General features: G+C 26.1%; 2 protein-coding genes across 6 annotated transcripts in view; one reads left to right on the top strand and one right to left on the bottom strand.

Annotated features, from left to right (window-relative positions):
• The window catches only part of LOC127285306 (U7 snRNA-associated Sm-like protein LSm11), a 37,471-nt gene extending 23,310 nt beyond the window's left edge, over positions 1–14,161 (top strand). Inside the window, exons 3-4 of the mRNA XM_051311255.1 lie at positions 3,161–3,299; positions 13,776–14,161. Of these exons, the coding sequence (XP_051167212.1) occupies positions 3,161–3,299; positions 13,776–13,921 (285 nt within the window). The 3' untranslated portion in view covers positions 13,922–14,161. The remainder of the gene's footprint in view (positions 1–3,160; positions 3,300–13,775) is intronic.
• The window catches only part of LOC127285210 (ecdysone-induced protein 74EF), a 267,455-nt gene that overhangs the window by 202,175 nt on the left and 42,860 nt on the right, over positions 1–22,420 (bottom strand). The window lies entirely within an intron of this gene.

Here is a 22,420-nt window from a genome sequence, read left to right as displayed (position 1 = left end):
ATATGAATTTTTTTCACTAATTTCTAATGCAAAAACTCAGCCACGATTTTACTAAAAAAAAAAAAAAACAAATTAGTTATTTTTAACTATAATTCAGTTTTAGAGATTTAAAAAAAAGTATTTTTTCCTTAAAATTTACATTTCACTAAAAATAAATAAATAAATGAAGAAAAAAATCAAAGTTTTTTTGTTAGAAAAATTACAATAATGATAATATTATTGACTTTCGAACAAATTGTGTTCAATGATAAAATCGATAATTACAGTAAAAAGGCCTAATGAAAGAAAGAATTTTAACGATTGTGTTGTATATGTATATATATATATATATTATTATAATAAAGTGCAACTCTATAAATATATATGTTAGTAAATGTGTATGTATATATATATATATGTGTGTATGTGTACGTATATATCAGTGGGAAGGCATTGAAGGGGGCCTTGCCTCGCGACTTGCACTTCCGCATATAACTCTGCTATCTTGTCTCGCGCATACGTAACAACACCAACAATAACAAACGCCTATTCACGGAGACCCGCGAGAGCGACCGAGTAATTAATGTAATTATTGTCATTCTCTGGAAAACGCGAAAGCTCGCACCAATTGAATTTATATATTATATTGTATATAACTATTATATATATTTACTTTCCCCCGTTATAACAATTATATTTTCAAATTCCATGAAATATTACCCTTCAATTGGGATAATTTTCTCAAGAAAAAATCTTATATCTCGTTCAATTAATTTAATATAATTAATTAAGGTGCATGATTATCCCATAAAAATCATTGGAATTTTCATTTAAAACAATTTTATTAGATATAATTATTTTTTTTGCCGAATTTTTATTTTTCTAATTAACGTAATTGTTAGAATTTATTTTTTTTTTAAGTTTTTAATAAACAGAATTTTTAGGTAATTTTTATTTGGTACACGGAGAGAAATGGAAAAAGGAATAAAGTAACTTTTACTATACTTTAAAAGTAAAACCTAAACTGTATGCAGTTTCTGCGCATTTATGGCAATTTTTACTCCAGAAATAGTAAAATTTACTCATGAAATAGTAAATTTTACTATTTTCGGAGTTTCTACGTATTTCTGATAATTTTTACTTCTGAAACAGTAAAAATTATTGCGGAAATAATAAATTTTACTAATTTTTGGAGTTTCTGCTCATTTCTGTCAATTTTCACTCCGAAAATAGTAAAATTTACTTCTGAAAATGTAAAAATTATTTCTGAAATAGTAAATTTTACTTTTTTCGAAGTTTCTGCGCATTTCTGATAATTTTCACTCCTGAAATAGTACAAATTATTTCGGAAATAGTAAATTTTACTGTTTTCAGTATTTCTGCGCATTTCTGATAATTTTTACTCCAAAAATAGTAAAATTTACTACTTCCGAAATAATTTTTTCAATATAAGAGCAAAATTTACTACTTTCGGTGTAAAAATTATCAGAAAATCGCAGCAACTCCGAAAATAGTAAAATTTACTCTTGAACTAGTAAAAATATTTTAGAAATAGTAAATTTTACTATTTACCAATTTTTTAGGCATTTCGGATAATTTTTACTCCTGAAATAGTAAAAATTATTCCGATAATAGTAAATTTTACTATTTTTGGAGTTTCAGCGCATTTCTGTCAATTTTACTCCAGTAATAGTAAAATTCTGAAAATAGTAAAATTCACTCTTAAAAAAGTAAAATTTACTCCTAAAATAGTAAAAATTATTCCGGAAATAGTAAATTTTACTATTTTCAGTGTTTCTGCGCATTTTTGATACTTTTTACTCCGTAAATAGTAAAATTAACTATTTTCGTAATAATTTTTAGTAATTCAGTAGTAAATTTTACTATTTTTGGAGTTTCTGCGCATTTCTGTCAATTTTACTCCAGTAATAGTAAAATTCTGAAAATAGTAAAATTCACTCTTAAAAAAGTAAAATTTACTCCTAAAATAGTAAAAATTATTCCGGAAATAGTAAATTTTACTATTTTCAGTGTTTCTGCGCATTTTTGATACTTTTTACTCCGTAAATAGTAAAATTGTCTATTTTCGTAATAATTTTTAGTAATTCAGTAGTAAATTTTACTATTTTCGGTCTTTCTGCGCATTTCCGATAATTTTTACTCCAAAAATAGTAAAATTTATTCCGAAAATAGTAAAAATTATTTCGGAAATAATAAATTTTACTAATTTCGGAGATTCTGCGCATTTCTGACTATTTTCACTCCGAAAATAGTAAAATTTACTCTTATATTGAAAAAATTATTTCGGAAGTAGTAAATTTTACTATTTTTGGAGTAAAAATTATCAGAAATGCGCAGAAATTCCGAAAACAGTAAAATTTACTATTTGCGGAATAATTTTTACATTTTCAAAAGTACTATTTTCGGAGTAAAAATTGCCAGAAATGCGCAGAAACTTCTAAAATAGTAAAATTTACTATTTCTGGAATAATTTTTAGTACTTTAGTAGTAAATTTAACTATTTTCGAAGTTTCTTTGCATTTCTGGTAATTTTCACTTCGAAAATAGTAAATTTTACTATATTTCTGAAGTAAAAATGTGCGAGAAATGCTTAGAATTTTCGGACAGTTCAAATTTTACATTTAAGGTATATAGTAAAAATTATTTTATTTGTTTTTCCATTTTTCTACGTGATAGAATTCTTCAATCGATGAATTTTCATTTGTCCGAAATTACAAATATCCAAACAAACAATCGCCACAAAAATTTGTGCGCAAATTTTTTTTAAAATTGTCCAATGATAGAAATTGTCAAAGAAAAAATTTGTGATTGATCAATTTTTATACATTGCGCCGAAATTTTTCTGTCGATTTTTTTTTGTTCTGCCATTTTTGGTAATTTTGGACAAATGAAAATTCGGCGTCTCAAAAATTTAATCAATTAAATATTCGTATAAATTAAAATTTGGACAAATTAAAATTCGTTTAAAAAGTAATTATTTCTAATAAATTAATAAATTAATAATAAATTAATAATAATTAATTAATAAATTAATAATTAATAAATTCTAAAATTCTTTAATAATTTTAATTAATGATTTTTCTGGGATATAATAATACGCCCCTAATTTTGTATCATTAATGCATTTTTGTTTAATTATTTTTTTTCTCATTCCACAAAGGTTTATACAAGGAACGCACAAGGCATACGAGGATTTATCGAAGCTTATGTGGTGGCATTTGACAAGCATTGGAATCTCGCATTAGAAGATTGCTTTGAAGTATGGTCGAGGAAAAAAAAGAGAAAAGCGCCCGCGTTGGGTAAAGTATTATTATTTTTTTTTCGCTAAAAATTAATTTTTATTAAAAATTAAAAAAAAAATTTTATAATTTTTACAAATATTTTTTTTTTTCTAAACGAACTGGAAAAAAAATTGTAAAATAAATTTCTATAGTAAAATCTTTTTATATACACATTTTTTTTTTTAATTTGGTCTTTATGAGTTTGACCTTCATTTTTTTTTTTACTCAACCATTATTGCAGAGACCTTAAACAATTTTTTTTTTCAATTTCCAAATGAATTTATTTTTAAAATGAAATTTATAAGAAATGATTGATAAAACAAAACTTAATTGATAATATTATAGAGACTTGAGTAATTATTTAATTTTTTTTTTTTTATATTTTTAACGCTTTCTTTTCCCCGTTCATGGAAAAATAACCTCGTCTACATAACAAGAATATTCATTCTGTGATTCTAACGGTTTTGTCATAAACACACACACACACATAAGTAGAAAAAAAATATATATATATATATATATATATATATATATATATCTGAATTGTATTAATTCATCAATACGAGGTGTTGGAATGCTAATCGCGTTTGCCTAGAAAACGTGAAAAATAATTATTAATCATAAAACATTGTATATAACCTTCGACATTTCGATATATTACTTTATACTATACTATTGTCAGTGTCAAATCAATTAGAGACTAAAATTATTTAGTTGTGAATCTAATTACAAAGTATTAGTCGCGGAAATTTATTTTTGGAACTGCAATATATTCATGACAAAAACAAGTATTTGATTAGATCATACAAAAATCATTGATTAAATTATTCATTTTATTTTAATGAAAAATAAAAAAATTTTTAAATTAATTTTAATTAAAATTTTTAATAAAAAAAGGAAAAATAAAATTCAGATTAATTGTACCTACTTACAAAAAAATATATAAAAAAAGTAATCATTGATTCAAGAATATTATTTACTCGTTCGTATTTAATCCAACTAATTTTCTTATTATTATTACATCCAAAGAAATGTTTTATTTGAACCAAATATATAATATATTTGCGTTAAATAAACGTATATTTGACGCAGAGCCCATTTATTTGGCTCAAATAAAAATAAATTTCTTACAAATAAAAATTTATTTAAATCAAATAAATATTTACTTAATTCAAAGAAAAATTTATTTAAATCAATAAATAAAAATTTTATTAGACTGTGCAACAAATATATCATTTCTCTGGATGTATTTTCTTATTATTTTATAATTCAAGAAAATTTATTTCAAATTTAAAATTTTCTTGGATCAAGAAAACATTAAATCAAATACAAACAAGTAAATGAGTTATATTATTTTTTTCCACACATTAATTTTTTATAAATAGTTTATTATTCTTATCACATGAGATTATAATTAAACTACTTTATTTAAAGGTCGATATCAAAATTTAAAGTTCCATTTTATTTATTTTTTTTTTTTGTTTTAAAGTAGGTGTAAAATTAAAATCATGATGAAATATTTGTGACAATCATGCTGCTTTTGCCGCGCAATCGATGTCAATTTCAATGTCAGTTTAACGAGAAAGAGAGAGAGAGAGAGAGAGAGACTTTAGTGTAGATATATAATTTGTATTAATCGTTTGACCTCGAAACACCTGACGCACTCGCTCGTGGCGCAGAGATTACCGTTTTACAATATACACGTTGTACAATAATCACTCGATTCGTTTCCTTGACTTCAAAGAACTTTTGTCACTGATAAGATTTTTCCTAAATCAATAACCTTCACATCACTATCGAACAAACACTTTTTTTTTCTCTATCTCTAAATCCAATATAACAGTTTCGAAAGTTAATTTTAATAATAACAATTTTAATAATAATAATGATAATAAACTTCCAAAAATTTTAAGAGTTCACTACTGGCACGGTACTGGTACCAATATTACGCCAGCACTGCGCCAGTAGTTCAGATTTAATAGGGAATAATTATTATATAAATTTTAATAATAACAATAATAAACCTACCAAAATTTTTAAGAGTTCAATATTGGCTCGGTACTGGTACCAATATTGCGCCAGTACTTCGACAGCAGTTAACTTTCGGTAGGGAATAATAATAATAATAATAACAACAACCCTACCACAAATTTTAAGAGTTTACTACTGGCTCGGTACTGGTACCAGTATTGCGCCAGTAGTAACTTTTTTTGTAGGAAATAATAATAATAATAATAATAATAATTATTATTATTATTATTATTATTATTATAATGACCCTATACAAAAATTTTTAAGAATTCATTACTGGCTCGGTACTGGTACCAGTATTGCGCCAGTACTTCGACATTAGTTAACTTTTGATAGGGAATAATGATACTAATAATAATAATAATAATAATAATAATAATAAAAAACAACAACCCTACCAAAAATTTTAAGAGCTTACTACTAGCTCGGTATTGGTACCAGTATTGCGCCAGCATCGCGCCAGTAGTAATTTTTTTTGTAGGAAATAATAATAATAATAATAATTATTATTATTATAATGACCCTATACAAAAAATTTTAAGAGTTCATTACTGGCTCGGTACTGGTACCAATATTGCGCCAGTACTTCGACAGTAGTTAACTTTTGATAGGGAATAATGATAATAATAATAATAATAATAATAATAAAAATAACAAAAACCCTACCAAAAATTTAAAGAGCTTACTACTGGCTCGGTATTGGTACCAGTATTGCGCCAGTATCACGCCAGTAGTAATTTTTTTGTAAGGAATAATAATAATAGTAATAATAATAATAATTATTATTATTATTATAATGACCCTATACAGAAAATTTTAAGAGTTCATTACTGACTCGGTACTGGTGCCAGTATTGCGCCAGTACTTCGCCAGTAGTCAATTTTAATTATTTTTTGCAAAACTAGATTGTTTAAAAATGAGAAAAGTTAACAAAAAAAAAAAAATTGAAATACAAAAAGTTAAAAAATACATAAAACGAGTGTCTTATTTTTAAGACATATAAGACATTTAGAAAAAGTCTTAAAAATTGTCTCGATTTGTTTCATATTGATTATATATAGGAAAAATATCTAAGACGTTATCCGTCATTGGCCGAAATTTAAGACACTCCAAAATGTCTTAAAGATCAGGAAAAAAGTGTCTTAACACATCCTTTTTTTGCAGTGTCTGAATGGCAGGGGATATATCACAAAAAAAAAAAAAAAAAATGTCTTATTTTAAGACACTTTTGCCATAATTTTTAAGACATTTTACAGTGTCTTAAATTTTTTGCCATTGACGAAACTTCTTAGATATTTTCCTAACCAATATGAAACAAATCGAGACAATTTTTAAGACATTTCCCAAGTGTTTGATATATGTCTTAAAAAATAAGACACTTGTTTTGTCAAAAAATAAAATTTCTAATTATCTTTTATTTACATTTTTTTTTTTTTTTTTTTTCTTTTTTTTTGTTAAAGGAGAAAAATAAATGTAGTTATTGAATGGAGAAAAGAGATAACGATAACACATAACAATTAGCCTCTCGTGTCTGACAAGTTTTATCATTGATTCTGATGACACATATTTTATGCAGGTTTTGTGCTGATTGCGTGAAGGTTTTTCGAGTGCGAGAAAAAAAAAGAAGGGGTATATATATAACGAAAGTGATGAGGAGGAAAAAAAACGAGTAATATATATATATATATATATATATATATATATATGGAAGGTGCGAAACAGATGATTGGATCGATATTATTTATGTGTATATATATATAATACATATACAGTATTATATAGTTTTGCGCGTCGCCCGATACGAAATAAATTTCCCGTTCTACCTACGATTGTCTGACCATGAATGACTCCTACTCCTAGTACGCGTCAATGAAACACATGCTCTCGTCCGCGAGAGTCATGATCGAACGTTTGTTTCGAAGTCTCCGCGTTTATATCGTATACACACGCATCCTCGAGGAAACTATATAGTGACGTAAAAAAAAAAGAAGAAGAAGAAGAAGGAAAAAAAAACCAATAAATCTGTCAGATTCGCGATTTGGCCTCGAAATAGCAAGGTCGAATTTTTATCACTCAGAAAAATGATTTCTTTGATTTAAAGAAATTAATTTTTCGATTCAAATAAATCATTTTTTTGAATCAAAGAAATCATTTTTTTAATTTAAAGAAATCAATTTTTTTGCTTCAAAAAAAAACTCAATTTCTTTGATTCAACAAAATCAATTTCTTTAATTCAATAAAATCAATTTCTTTGATTCACTAAAATCAATTTCTTTAATTCAAGGAAATCAATTTTTTTAATTCAAAAAATTCAATTTCTTCGATTCAACACTCAGAGAAATGGTATATTTGTCTCCGAGCCTACTAACTCATTTATTTGTTGCAAATATATTTTATTTCATTGAAATAAAAAATTTATTTGCGGCAAAGAAAAATTTATTTCTGACAAATAAAACTTTTATTTACGCCAAATAAATAAGTTAGTAGGCTCTGAGACAAATATACGTTTATTTAACTCAAATAAATTTTATTTGATTCAAATAAATCATTTCTCTGTGTGAATAAAATCAATTTCTTTAATTCAAAGAAATCAATTTCATCGACAAATTTTTCTTTGATACAAAGAAAATTAATTTGTTTCAAAAAAAAAAAATAAATAATCGCTTATTTGATTCAAGAAAAAAATTTCCTTCGTGTCAAAACATTTTTTTATTTAATTCAAATAAATATTTCTTTGATCCTATATCAATGTTAGAATTTTTTTTTGAAACTAAGAAGCATTTTTTTGTTTCAAACAAAATTTTATTTTGAATTAAAGAAAACAAGTCAATGAAATTGGTTTCTTTAACACAAAGTAATCTTTTCTCTGGGTATATAATATATGTATATTTCTTTAAGAAGCAGGAAACATTTCTTTGAATCAAAGCAATTGATTTTTTTGAATCAAAGAAATTGATTTCTCTGAATCAAAGAAATTGATTTCTTTGAATCAAAGAAATTTGTGCATTAAATCAAAGAAATTCTAACACTGATATATAAGAATCAAAGAAACATTTATTTAAGTTAATTAAAAAATTTGTTTGAAACAAAGATAATTGTTTTTTTGAACCAAAGATAATTTGTTTGAAACAAATAAATTTTCTTTGTATATCAAAAATAAAATTTCTCAATGAAATTGATTTCTTTGAATTAAAGAAATTGGTTTCTTTGAATCAAAGAAATTGATTTTTTTGAATCAAAGAAATTGATTTCTTTGAATCAAAGAAATTGATTTCTTTGAATCAAAGAAATTTGTGCATTAAATCAAAGAAATTCTAAGACTGATATATAAGAATCAAAGAAACATTTATTTGAGTTAATTAAAAAATTTGTTTGAACCAAAGATAATTTGTTTGAAATAAATAAATTTTCTTTGTATCAAAAATAAAATTTCTCAATGAAATTGATGTTGTTGAATTAAAGAAATTGGTTTCTTTGAATCAAAGAAATTAGTTTCTTTGAATCAAAGAAATTGATTTCTTCGAATCAAAGAAATTGATTTCTTTGAATTAAAGAAATCTTTTTTTTTTTTTTTTGAGTGTATAAAAATTTTTTTAGCCGAAAAATCACAAGTCAATTATTATCCGCCGATAATCTACTGTGACGCGCCTCTAAAAGGCTTGTTAAGAGCACCGCAAGGTCCGACCTTGACTCATATAACACGCTCGTACGCTCTACTTGAAAACGGTGTCGTCGTCGACAAAACGGAGTCCGATTTCGTTTATTTCTTGTCATAATCCTACGCCACTTGTTTCATATACATACAAACCACAAACGCTAAAGGGACGAGTGAATGAATAAAAAAAAAAAAAAAAAAAAAAAAAAAACTATATTATGTTCCCTATGTAAAAATATCTATTTACAAGACTCATTTTCTGCAACGTTTTAAATAATAAAAAAAAAAAATTTTACTATGTAAAACAAGAGAAAAATAAAATTTTTCTAATTTTTCAAAATTTATAATCGATGAGAATTTTTTTTTGAAACGAAAAAAAAAGGTTTTTTTGTTCCATATTCTTTTCGTATATAGTTATATAGAGAGAGGAAGGAAAAAAAAGGAACGCGTGCGGCAAAAGGGTGTAATATTACAAAAAGTGCCTTAAGGGTCGTTTCGAAGCAAAGGGCAAGGACCGACCTTGACTACGTAATGGTTTCACGTTCGATACAAGATCCACGTGGCTCTTTCTCTTTCTTTTTCTTTACCTTTTCATCCCCGATCTTTCGCACTTGCTTTTTTATTTCCGGCTTTCGTTTCATTGCCCTTTAAACGTTACAAAGATTATTGAACTTTCAATTTTTTTTCTTTTTTTTTTTAACTATAAATGTACTTTTTGTTGTCATTTTTAATTATTGTAACTTCGTTTATTGTAAATACTTTGAAAAAAATTTATTTGCTCTGAATTAGTAAAAATTTTAACTAATTTGAATCAGTGACTCACTTTTTGCTTTTGAATTAGTTAAATTTTTCCAATTCTAATTACTAATTTAACTAATTAATAGTAAAAAAAAAAATCTTTTTACTATCGAATTTAGTAAAATTTAACAAATTCAAAAGCAAAAATTCAGTCACTGATTCAAATTATTTAAAATTTTTACTAATTTAAATTCAAAGATTCTATTTATTAAAAATTTGTAAAAATAAAATTTTGGACAAATTAAAATTTACAGTAAGAATTAATACGGAAATTAAAAATCGTAGCTACATTTGAACCTGATTTATAGAGGCGTCTCACTTATTGAGGTTCAACTGATGTACAATGGGACCGATGATTATCCGAACTAATCTAGTTCAATTTAAAAAATTTGAATCACTATAAAAATTCAATTGAATGAGAATTCGAATTAAATTAAAATTCTCTTAAATATAAAAAATCATGAAATAAAAATACACTGTAAAATAAAATATTCTGACAAACAAATATTCGTTGGTGGCTAAGAATTTTATTATGTATATACACTGAAAAAAAAATTCTGGTTTGGCTATATTTAACATTACTTTCTAGTTATGTTAACCAGAATTCTTGTTGAATTAACTAGAATTCTCGTTAAAATAACCAGAATTAAAATGTTAAATATACCCTAACCAGAATTCTGGTTATTCTAACTAGAATTTTTTTTCAGTGTAAAAATTCCAATAGAAGGAAAATCTTTCCAAATTTTTAGATTCGAAAATTAGTCAAAAAAAAAATAAAATTGTTTCTAATAAAATACTTTTAAAATCATATTCTAAATTTAACGTAACAAAAGGACCTAATGAAAACTTAAAAATAATCAGAATTTTAGCCTCTCAAAATATAAATATAGAAGAAAATTGTCTGGAAGCCTGACCTGCTTTTGAAGTTGCAAAAGGATAAGATCTAGAGTGGATACGACAGTTTTCCATCTCTGAATGGCTTCTCCGGAGTCTATGTGTGTGTGTGTATGTGTGTATTTATGTGTTGAAAGAAAGAGGGTATTTTGAGCGTTCTTGGTTCGTGGGGAGTTCAGGGATAGCTGTCCTAGTGACGCACTTTGAGTTCCGGGGGCTGAGAGAGAGAGAGAGAGAAAGAGAGGTCGTTGATTCGTTGTCGACAAGAGGCAACCACCGACCTTGAAGAGTAAGCTCAGGATCGATTGTTAGTACTACACGTGTCCTTCTCTTCTTCAACCCTCTCCCATCCCCGAAAAAAAACCGGTCAAAGACCTTTTTTCCCTATACTTTATTTTTTTTTTTTTTCTTCTTCCCCTCCGCTATATCAAAATCCTTTCCATCATGTAAACAAAGTGTCGAAAAATTCCCCGACACACATAAATTATTTGCGACAATTTTTTATTTCCTTCTAACGAGACAATATTAAATAACATTCGAGAGATGTATATATATATACATATTAGAAATGATAGATTTATTCCCATTTTGATTTTAAGAAAAAAAAAAAAAAGGCAAGAAAAAATGAAATTATCTACCCCGTATTCAAATAGAAGATTATTTTTTGAATTTTTCTCTCCCTTCATTAATAATTTATATATATATATACACGGAGAAAAATGGAAAAACGAATAAAGTAACTTTTACAATTTTTTAAAAGTAAATTCTAAATTGTCCGGATTTTCTGGGCATTTTTTTTTATTTTTACTCGGTAAATAGTAAAATTTATTCTTGAATTAGTAAAAATTATTCCAAAAATAGTAAATTTTACTATTTTCGAAGTTTCTGCGCAGTTCAGGTGATTTTTACTCCTAAAATAATAAAAATTATTCCGGAAATAGTAAATTTTACTATTTTCGGTGTTCCTGCACATTCTTTATACTTTTTACTCTGAAAATAGTAAAATTTATTCCGAATATAGTAAAAATTATTTCGGAGATAATAAATTTTACTATTTTCGGAGATTCTGCGTATTTCTGACTATTTTCACTCCGAAAATAGTAAAGTTTAGTCTTATATTGAAAAAATTATTTCGGAAGTAGTAAATTTTACTTTTTTCGGAGTAAAAATGATCAGAAATGCGCAGAAACTTCAAAAATAGAAATATTTACTATTTTCAGAATAATTTTTACTATTTCAGGAGTAAATTTTACTATTTCTGAATTAAACATTGACAAAATTTCACAGTAACTCCAAAAATAGTAAAAATTTACTATTTTAGGTGTAAATTTTAGTATTTTCGGTCTTTCTGCGCATTTCTGATAATTTTTACTCAAAAAAATGGTAAAATTTACTATTTTTGGAATAATTTTTTCAATATAAGAGTAAATTTTACTATTTTCAGAGTAAAAATTGTCAGAAATTCGCAGCAACTCCGAAAATAGTAAAATTTACTCTTGAACTAGTAAAAATATTTTAGAAATAGTAAATTTTACTATTTTCGAAGTTTTTGGGCAATTCTGATAATTTTTACTCCTGAAATAGTAAAAATTATTCCGGAGATAAAAATTTTTACTATTTTAGGAGTTTCTGCGCGATTTCTATTTTTACTCCAAAAATAGTAAAAAATTACTATTTCTGAAATAATTTTACCCGTTACAAGAGTAAATTTAACTATTTTCGGAGTAAAAATTATTAAAAATGCACAGAAACTCCGAAAATAGTAAAATTTACTATTTTCAGTAAAATTGACAGAAATGCGCAGAAACTCCGAAACTAGTAAAATTTACTTTTGAATTACTAAAAATTATTATAGAAATAGTAAAATTTACTATTTTCAAAGTTTATGCACATTTCTGATAATTTTTACTGTTGAAATAGTAAAAATTATTCTGGAAATAGTAAATTTTACTATTTTCGGAGTTTCTGCGCATTTCTGGTAATTTTTACTTCTAAAATAATAAAAATTTACTATTATCGGAATAATTTTTACTATTTTAGGAGTAAAAATTATCAGAAATGCCTAAAAACTTCGAAAATAGTAAAATTTACTATTTCTAAAATATTTTTACTAGTTGAAGAGTAAATTATTTCGGAAGTAGTAAATTTTACCATTTTTTGAGTAAAAATTATCAGAAATGCGTAGAAACTCCGAAAACAGTAAAATTTACTATTTCAAGAGTAAAAATTATCAGAAATGAGCAGAAACTTAGAAAATAGTAAAATTCACTGATTCAGGAATAATTTTACTATTTTCAGAATTAATTTTACTATTTCTGGAGTAAAATTGACAGAAATGCGCAGAAACTTAGAACATAGTAAAATTCACTATTTCATGAATAATTTTTACTATTACAGAAGTAAATTTTACTTTTTTAAAAGTGAATTTTACTATTTTCAGAATAAATTTTACTATTTCTGGGGTAAAATTTACAGAAATGCGCAGTAACTACGAAAATAGTAAAATTTACTATTTCTGGAATAATTTTTACTATTTCAGGAGTAAATTTTACTATTTTCGGAGTAAAAATTATTAGAAATGCAGAGAAACCCCCGACAGTTCAGGTTTTACTTTTAAAGTATTGTAAAAGTTACTTTATTCGTTTTTCTATTTTTCTCCGTGTAGAAAAAAAAATTATAACTGCTCTAGAAAATTATAATAAGGCAAATATTTTTTTATAAACAAACTTGTATCAACAAGTGTATAGCTATTATGTAAAAAAAAAATTTCACGCAACATTGTCAGGAAAAGAAAAATTATAATCTGTTTTTTTTTCTCAATCATCTAAAAATAAACTTTATCAAATTGCAAACTGTAAACAATTTTTTAAGGAAACAAAAAATTTTTTTCCTTCTAAATAACAACACGGAAAAAAAAATCTTTATCCGGAACAGTTTCTCTAGAATAGCAAAAACTTTCCCTGTTTTAGTGAAATATATTGCTGTTCCAGTGAAACTTATCGCTGTTCCAGGTAAATTTTTTTTTCCGTCCAATATTTTTTTATTATATTTTAATTAATTATTGTAATTTTAAGTTTAATTTCAATTTAAATTAATTTGTTTCTATTTTTTTTTAGGTCCTACGAATAGTGTAGAAAAAGACGAAAGCATACCGAAAGTGATAATACAAAAAACGACGAAAAAAATGGAAACATTGGAAAGGCACGTGCCACAATTATTATTGAGAGGAGAGCAAGTTGCTATTATTGTCAAAATGAATTAATATTCCGTCCACAAAACTCATCATCATTATCTTTTTTTTTTTTTTGACACAATGTCATTTTGTTTTTTTTTCGTTTTATCGAAGAAATTCAATCTAACCAGAAAATGCTCTTTTTTTGTTGATTGTACATCATAAATATATATGAATTAATGAATAAATTTCCTCTAGATAGATTAATGAATTCTACACTCTCTAAATAGTTGAATTAATTGAAAAGTGAGCTACTAATTTACATTAGTAAGAATTTTTCCTAATTTTTAGTAAAATATTATTATTTAATTTAGTAGTTTTTAATTTTTTTTTTTTTACTAAATTTTTAGAAAAAAAAGTAACTGAAAAATTAGTGACAGTTTTTACTAATTTAAATTAATAGCTTACTTTTATTTAGATTTAGAGTGTGAGTAAAAAAAAATCTGTATAAATTAATTTTCGACAAATGTACAAAAAGTTTTGTATTAAAAAAAAAAAATTTTTTTATTAAAAAATTAAGTGTAATTAAAATTACGAACAAAAATTAATTTTTGTAAACGTTTTGATATAACGAATGTATAAAATAATGTTAAGTTATAATAAATATACAGAAGAAAAAGAAAATGTTTACTATATCAAACAAAATCTAAAAATAATCTACTATTTTGAATTTTAACGAAATGATTTTTTTTCGCGTTGACAAATGTTTTCTACACACACACACACACAACTTTTCATAAATTCCTCCATATAGATTAATCTTTGGTGTTCTCTCTGGAGAACGCAAGCTTCCAACGAAGCGGTTCGATTCGCGTCTCTTTCTTCCATGAAAGGTCGTCGAACTTGCGTGTATATATATATATATATATATATATATATATATATATATATATATATATATATATATATATATCTATAGAGTGCGGTAAATAACGTTCGGTATCTAAGCCAAACTTTCTAATTATAATTCAAAAGTCTCATTTGTAGTTGACATAAACACTAAAAAGTGCAATCAATTATATAATTTTGGCTACATGAGATGACACAACACACGCAAACCAATATTAAATCTAACTCTATGCGCAAATATATGTATTCATCTGTTTCGAATAATCATCAGAAATAAACATAAGACAATTCTTGAACTATCTCCAACTATTGGCAAATAATTATTAACGAATAATTAATTTCAAGATAAATATCAACAATTACAATCATTAATAATAAATCTACCTTGAAAAAAATTCTGATTGTATTAAACCAGAATTCTGGTGAGGGAATATTTAAAATTATGATAATCGTTATATTAAGCAGAATTCTGATTATTTTAAACGAAATTCTATTAAAATTTAAATAGAATTCTGGTTAAGGTATATTTAACACTATAATATTGATTCAATGAACCAGAATTCTAATTAATTTTAACAAAATTCTGGTTATTTCAATTATAATTCTAGATCCAGGAAATTCAACATTATAGGACACCTATTAGATTAACCAGAATTCTGGTTATTTTGGTCATTGAATATTTTACATTATGATACTGGTTAGATAACAAAAATTTTAATTAAAATAACTAAAATACTAAATATAATAACCAGAATTCTGGCTAATCTACCCGGTATCATAATGTAAAACATACAATAACCAAAATTGTAATTGAAATGACCAGAATTCTGGTTATTTTAACCGAAATTCTATTTAATTTAAATAGAATTCTGGTTAAGGTATATTTAACACCATATAATATTGGTTTAATGAACTAGAATTCTGATTAAATTAAATAGAAAAACCTTTTAAAGTGACCAGAATTCTGGTTATGAAATATTTTACATTATTATACTTGTTAAATAAACCAGAATTCTATTTATTTTAAATACGGATTTCTATAAAATTTAACCAGAATTCGAATTTAAAAACATTTAACATTATGATACTTCTTAGATTAACCAGAATTCTGGTAATTGAATATTTTTCATTATAATACTGGTTGGATTGACAAGAACTTTGGTTATTTTAAACAGAATTCTATTTAATTTAACCAGAATTTTGGTTATTGAATATTTTACATTATGATACTGGTTAGATAACAAAAATTTTAATTAAAATAACTAGAATACTAAATATAATAACCAAAATTCTGGCTAATCTACCCGATATCATAATGTAAAATATACAATAATCAAAATTTTAATTGAAATGACAAGAATTCTGGTTATTTTAACCGAAATTCTATTAAATTTAACCAGAATTCTGGTAAGGGTATAGTTTACATTATTGTACTTTTTGTATAACAAAAAATTTAATTAAAATAACTGGAATAGTGAATTTAAAAATCAGAATTCTGGTTATTATATATTTTACATTATGATACTGGTTAGATTAACCAGAATTCTTATTAATTTTAATAAAATTCTGGTTATTTTAATTAAAATTCTAGATCCAGGAAATTTAACATTAGGATACCTGTTAGATTAACCAGAATTCTGGTTATTTTAAATGGATTTCTATTTAATTTAACCAGAATTCGAATTTATGTATATTAAATATTACAATACTTTTTAAATTAACCAGAATTCTGGTAATGGTATTTTTAACATTATGATACCGGTTTGATTAACCAGAATTCTATTTATTTGAACCGGAATTCTATTTAATCCAAACAAAATTCTAGTTATTTTATATTTTACCTTATGATACTGGTTAGATTAACTAGAATTCTACTTAATTTATCCATCATTCCATTTCAGATATATTTAACATATGATTCTGGTAGGATTAACCAGAATTCTATTTAATTCAACCAGAATTTGTGATTATTGTATGTTTTACACTATGACACTGGTTAGATAACCGAAATTCTAATCAGAATAAGTAGAATTCTTGATTTTATAACCAGAATTCTGGTTAATTTAATCAGTATCATAATGTAAAATATATCATAACCAGAATTCTGGTTATTTTAAAAGATTTTCTATTTAGTTTCACCAGAATTCTGGTAAGGGTATATTTTACATTATGATACTGGTTATATTAACTAGAATTCTAGTTATTTTAACTAAAATTCTGGTTATCAATTCTAAAATTCCAGTTATATTTAATAGAATTTTGGTTATTTCAATCAGAATTCTAATTAAATTAATCTAATTTCCATTTGGCATAACCAGAATTCTTTTTAGGGTTTACTTTCCATTATGATACTGATCCAAGATTCTAATAAATTGAACATTATGATACTGGTTAAATTAAACAGAATTCTGGGTATTAATGCAAAAATTCTAGTTATTTTTATTAGAATTTTGGTTATTTCAACTAGAATTCTAGTTAATTTAGCAAAATTTCCATTTGTACTAACCAGAATTCCAATTAAGGTTTACTTTATATATTATGATATACTGATCCAAGTTTCTGGTAAAAACCAGAATTCTGTTTGATTTCAATCTGAATTCGTTAATTTAACCAAAATTCTGGTTAGCTTAACTAAAATCCAATGTTAAATATAGTCTATCCAAAATTTTATTTAGTCAATTATTAAAAATTCAATACCTATGACACATCTAAAACTACAAAAAAGAAATTAAAACCATAATATCAATATTTTTACATACATTGAAATGATATACAGTCAATGCTACAATAAGTAAAACAAGTTAATAATTCATCGCACTAATTGTCTAAATATAGTGTTGTACCTTGAGAACTAATTTTCAAATAATATCCACGAGTTTTCATGTAAAAATTATTCTTTTTTTTTTTTTTGTTGTCGCAAAACTGCATTGGCATTGCGGTGAAAGCAAATTGTGGGGTGAATAGGGGGGAATAGGGGCGGGTACGTGGTCCGAGGCCCTCTCACTTTCGCTCTACGGAGAAAGTCTGATTTCCCTTGTTCCTCTCCTTTCCCCCTGATCCGAAAACTCGATCCCCTTTCTCCTCCTCTCTGTAAGAGAAAGAAAGAGAGAGAAACTATTTTTCCATCTCATCCTTCCCTCTCTTTCTCTATCTCTCTCTCTCTCTTTCTCTCTTGCTCTGCTCCTCGCAACAACGCGATTACTCGCTGTAACATAGCCTGTACACTAGCTGTTGACTCTATACTTAGTATGCTCTCAAGGGTTAATGCACTCCTAGAACCATAACCTTAGTCTCTTAGAGCAAGCTCGAAGCGCAAGAATCGTGCAGGTCGATACCACGCAGTAGACGAGCTACAGTCGTCTAGGTGTCTGTATATGTAATATACTCTATGCAACTATATATATATATATATAAGATTCGCGTTAACTACTTCACAATATGGGAAGATATTCAATAAACAAAAAAAAATCTCAAAACAAATTGTTACAGATTAAATCGTCGACACCTATATATATTCTAACTTTCCCCCTAATCTTATTGAAACATCAATTACTTTTCTATCCTACTCTCTAAAATTTACCCCCTAAAAAAAAAACCAATCTAACACGGAAACAAATTTTTATCTGGAACAGCGATATGTTTTTCTAAAATAGCGAAAACATTCCTTGTTTTAGTGAAACTTATCGCCGTTATATACAGGTGAAAATTTTTTTGCCATGAATTATAAAAATTACACAAAAAAAAAAAAAATGTAAAAGTACATCTTAAAATCAAAATATAGAATTTTTTTTGTTTCAAACTTACATGTAAAGAAGAAAGGTTGTTTTGTAAAGTTTGTATAGACTCACCTGTAACAAAAAAAAAAAAGAAAATTAGTTTTAAAAAAAGGGTTTTTACGGAAATTCGCTTAAAAAATTAAACACAACTTTTTTTAATCTGATTTTTAGCTTTAAAAATTATCAACTATTGTCAACAAAATACCATATGGAAAAATTTTTTTTTTATTTAAAACAGCCTATATATGTTTCTCTAGAATAGCGAAAACTTTCACTATTTTAGTGAAATATTTCGCTGTTTCAAATAAAGATTTTTTTTCCCATGTAAACTAAGTCCCGCTTCTTTCGGACATATGCGACCTATACAATAATTGTATCATCCCACTTGAAAAGATTCCCCGGAAAGTGCCCCCTGGAGGTTCTATCAGAATTCCCGCCGGAACTTTCAACGTAATTCCGTCGGAATTCCATCGGAGTTCCAAAGAATTTCCTATGGGATTCCAACGGAATTAGGACTCTAAAAATTTTGAAAAAAATAATCTGAATTCCGTCGGAAAGTGCCTCCTGGAGGTTCTATCATAAATTCCGCCGGAACTTCCAACATAATTCCGTCGGAATTCCATCGGAGTTCCAAAGAATTTCCTATGGGATTCCGACGGAATTAGGACTCTAAAAATTTTGAAAAAAATAATCTGAATTCCGTCGGAAAGTGCCCCCTGGAGGTTCTATGAGAATTCCGCCGGAACTTCCAACGTAATTCCGTCGGAATCCCATCGGAAATTCTTTGGAATCTTTCCAAGTGGGATATATTGCATCAAGTTTCAAGTATGTAAAATTAAAATATAGAAAAAAAAAAGATTAAATGCCGTTAATAAATAAATATATTTCCTTATCAATAATGTGTTTTTAACATTTTTTTCCCCCGCATACAGAAATAACATATATATTGTTGTTTAAACAGTCTTTGTTTGGTTTAAATTAACCTCGAAAACTGATTTCAGACGCAGAATAGATTATGACTCATTTTGAATAAGTTTACAAGGTAATTTAAAATTATAATTGTACTTTGACTTTCATTTATTTATATTATTCTTTTGGATTAAAAAAAAAAGAAGAAGAAGAAGAAGAAGAAGAGGTACAAATTTTCGAAAATATTAAATTATTTTCAAAAAATTTGTAAGGAATAATAATAATAATATTTTGATAATAATAAATTAGTACCGAATAATAAATAAAGATATATTAAGAAACAATTTCTATTTCTAGTTAATTTCTATAAATTAAGAAACAAAAACCAATTTTCACTGCATCTAATTTAAATAATTAAAAATTCTTCTAAGAGAAAATTAAAAATTTACGACAAAGAGGCAAACAAAAAAAAAAAAAAAATAAGAGAAAATTTTGAGGAAAACAATCTTGAGGTTGTTTGGAGATAATTTTGTATAAGTGAATTGACCAGACATCTAACTACTGATACAAAAACACGAGTCTAAACATGACCTCGATCACAATCTTAAAATGAAGCAATGACAGAACATATGTTATACACATATTTTATATCACAGCATGCGGCTCTTTAAATGCTTAGACAAGTGACAGCTCTCTTATTGGCTATATATATATATACATAAAAGACGCAGAAAAAAAGAAAAATTCACGCTTTTTTTTACTTAAATTGTAAATTAATTTTTCCAAAATTTTCGCGTCGAATTTTTATTGGAATTCTAGAAAAGTAAACTAAAAACCTTAAAAATTAACTAAAAAAAAAAATCCTAAAAATAACCCTTAAAAGTAACTTTTGAACCTAAACAGAAACTTAAAACCCTTAAAAAGTAAATTAAAACCCTAAAAAAGTAACATTTAACCCTAAAAAGTACCTTGAAACCCTAAAAAATTACTTAAAACCCTAAAAAATAACAAAAATAACAAATTTTTACTTAACAGAATTCTCATATATATCGATTTTTTATTAAAATTCTTAAAAGGCCGAATTTTTATTTGTCCGAAATTGAAAATGTCCGAACAAACAATTGATTTTGGCGCGATGTTTAAAATTCACCAATCAAATAAGTTGTCAAAATCGTGATTGGTGGATTTTTAAAATCGCGCCGAAATCAATTGTTCTGCCATTTGCAATTTCGGACAAATAAAAATTCAGCATTTAAAGAATTCTACCAAAATAAAAATTATCTAAAAATTCTTCAAAAAAAAAAGGAAATTCTGACAATTATGTTAATTCGAAAAATTAAAATTCATATAAATAATAATTATATCTAACAAAAATTGTTGAAAATAAAAATTCTAATGATTTTTTAAAATAACAACACAGAAAATTAAAAGGCATTAAAATAATAAGCGTTGCAGCTTATTTTAATGCCCTTTAATTTTCTGTGATAATAACTAATGCCATAGTAACTAACTGTTATCATAGTTATCAAGTTATCACAGTAACTAATGCCACAGTAACTAATGCCGCAGTAACTAATGCCGCAGTAACTAATGCCGCAGTAACTAATGCCACAGTAACTAATGCCACAGTAACTAATGCCACAGTAACTAATGCCACAGTAACTAATGCCACAGTAACTAATGCCGCAGTAACTAATGCCGCAGTAACTAATGCCGCAGTAACTAATGCCACCGTAACGAATGGCAGAGTAACTAACTGTTACCATAGTAACTAATGCCGCAGTAACTAATGCCGCAGTAACTAATGCCGCAGTAACTAATGTCATAGTAACTAATGCCGCAGTAACTAATGCCACAGTAACTAATGCCACAGTAACTAATGCCACAGTAACTAATGCCACAGTAACTAATGCCACAGTAACTAATGCCACAGTAACTAATGCCACAGTAACTAATGCCACAGTAACTAATGCCACAGTAACTAATGCCACAGTAACTAATGCCACAGTAACTAATGCCACAGTAACTAATGCCACAGTAACTAATGCCACAGTAACTAATGCCACAGTAACTAATGCCACAGTAACTAATGCCACAGTAACTAATGCCACAGTAACTAATGTCACAGTAACTAATGTCATCACAGAAAATTAAAAGGCATTAAAATAAGCTGCAACGCTTATTATTTTAATCCAATTTTGCTTTTTTTTTTAATCCATTTTGGTATTAAAATAAGCAAAATTAGATTAAAATAATAAGCGTTGCAGCTTATTTTAATGCCTTTTAATTTTCTGTGAATGCGCTCAAAATTTTCTTTCATTTGTTTAATATAGAAAAAAATATACGAATATCTATATATAAATACTCACAGCCAGTAACTAACTACTAAATAATTTTGAATTTTTATTTTCTGCACTATAATTTTAATTTTTATCCAACAAATTTTAGAATTGAAAAACTTTTTTTTATCGTGCCAATGATTTTAAAGAATTATATACACTCGCTTCTATACGCACTAAACAGATATTAGCGTCAGTTTTCTTTAGTTAACAGGAGGGAACCATAAGACTTTATCAGGGCCGACGAGCGCGAGTACCTTGGAAGCAAGCGTAATGACGAGATCGTGGAAACTCGAGGTCGGTGTCGACTTTGTATATATAGATATACAGTATTCGAGGGCAGGAAAATTTTATGAACGTTCGATGACGTTACGAGATTTAGAATTTTTCTTTTCACTTATATAAATATATACATACAAAAATTTTCTACTTCAAAGAAGACTAACAAAAAGAACCTACTGAAAGTTAAAACGAAATATATTAATGATTAATTCAAATATCGCATAATTTAAAAGATAGAAGAAAATATATAAAAATAGCGGTACTATGATTCTGTGTATTCAGGTATATTCCATAATACCGTTTATAATATTTTATTGATCAGAGCATGACCCTCTTTTTGTCTATATACAAAACGAAAAAGATAATAATCGATA

Source organism: Leptopilina boulardi, unplaced genomic scaffold (genome assembly GCF_019393585.1).
Source record: "Leptopilina boulardi isolate dan_hultmark-lab unplaced genomic scaffold, ZJU_Lbou_2.1 LbouV2_330, whole genome shotgun sequence".
Lineage (NCBI taxonomy): Eukaryota > Metazoa > Arthropoda > Insecta > Hymenoptera > Figitidae > Leptopilina > Leptopilina boulardi.
This window is presented reverse-complemented; position numbering and strand designations above follow the sequence as displayed.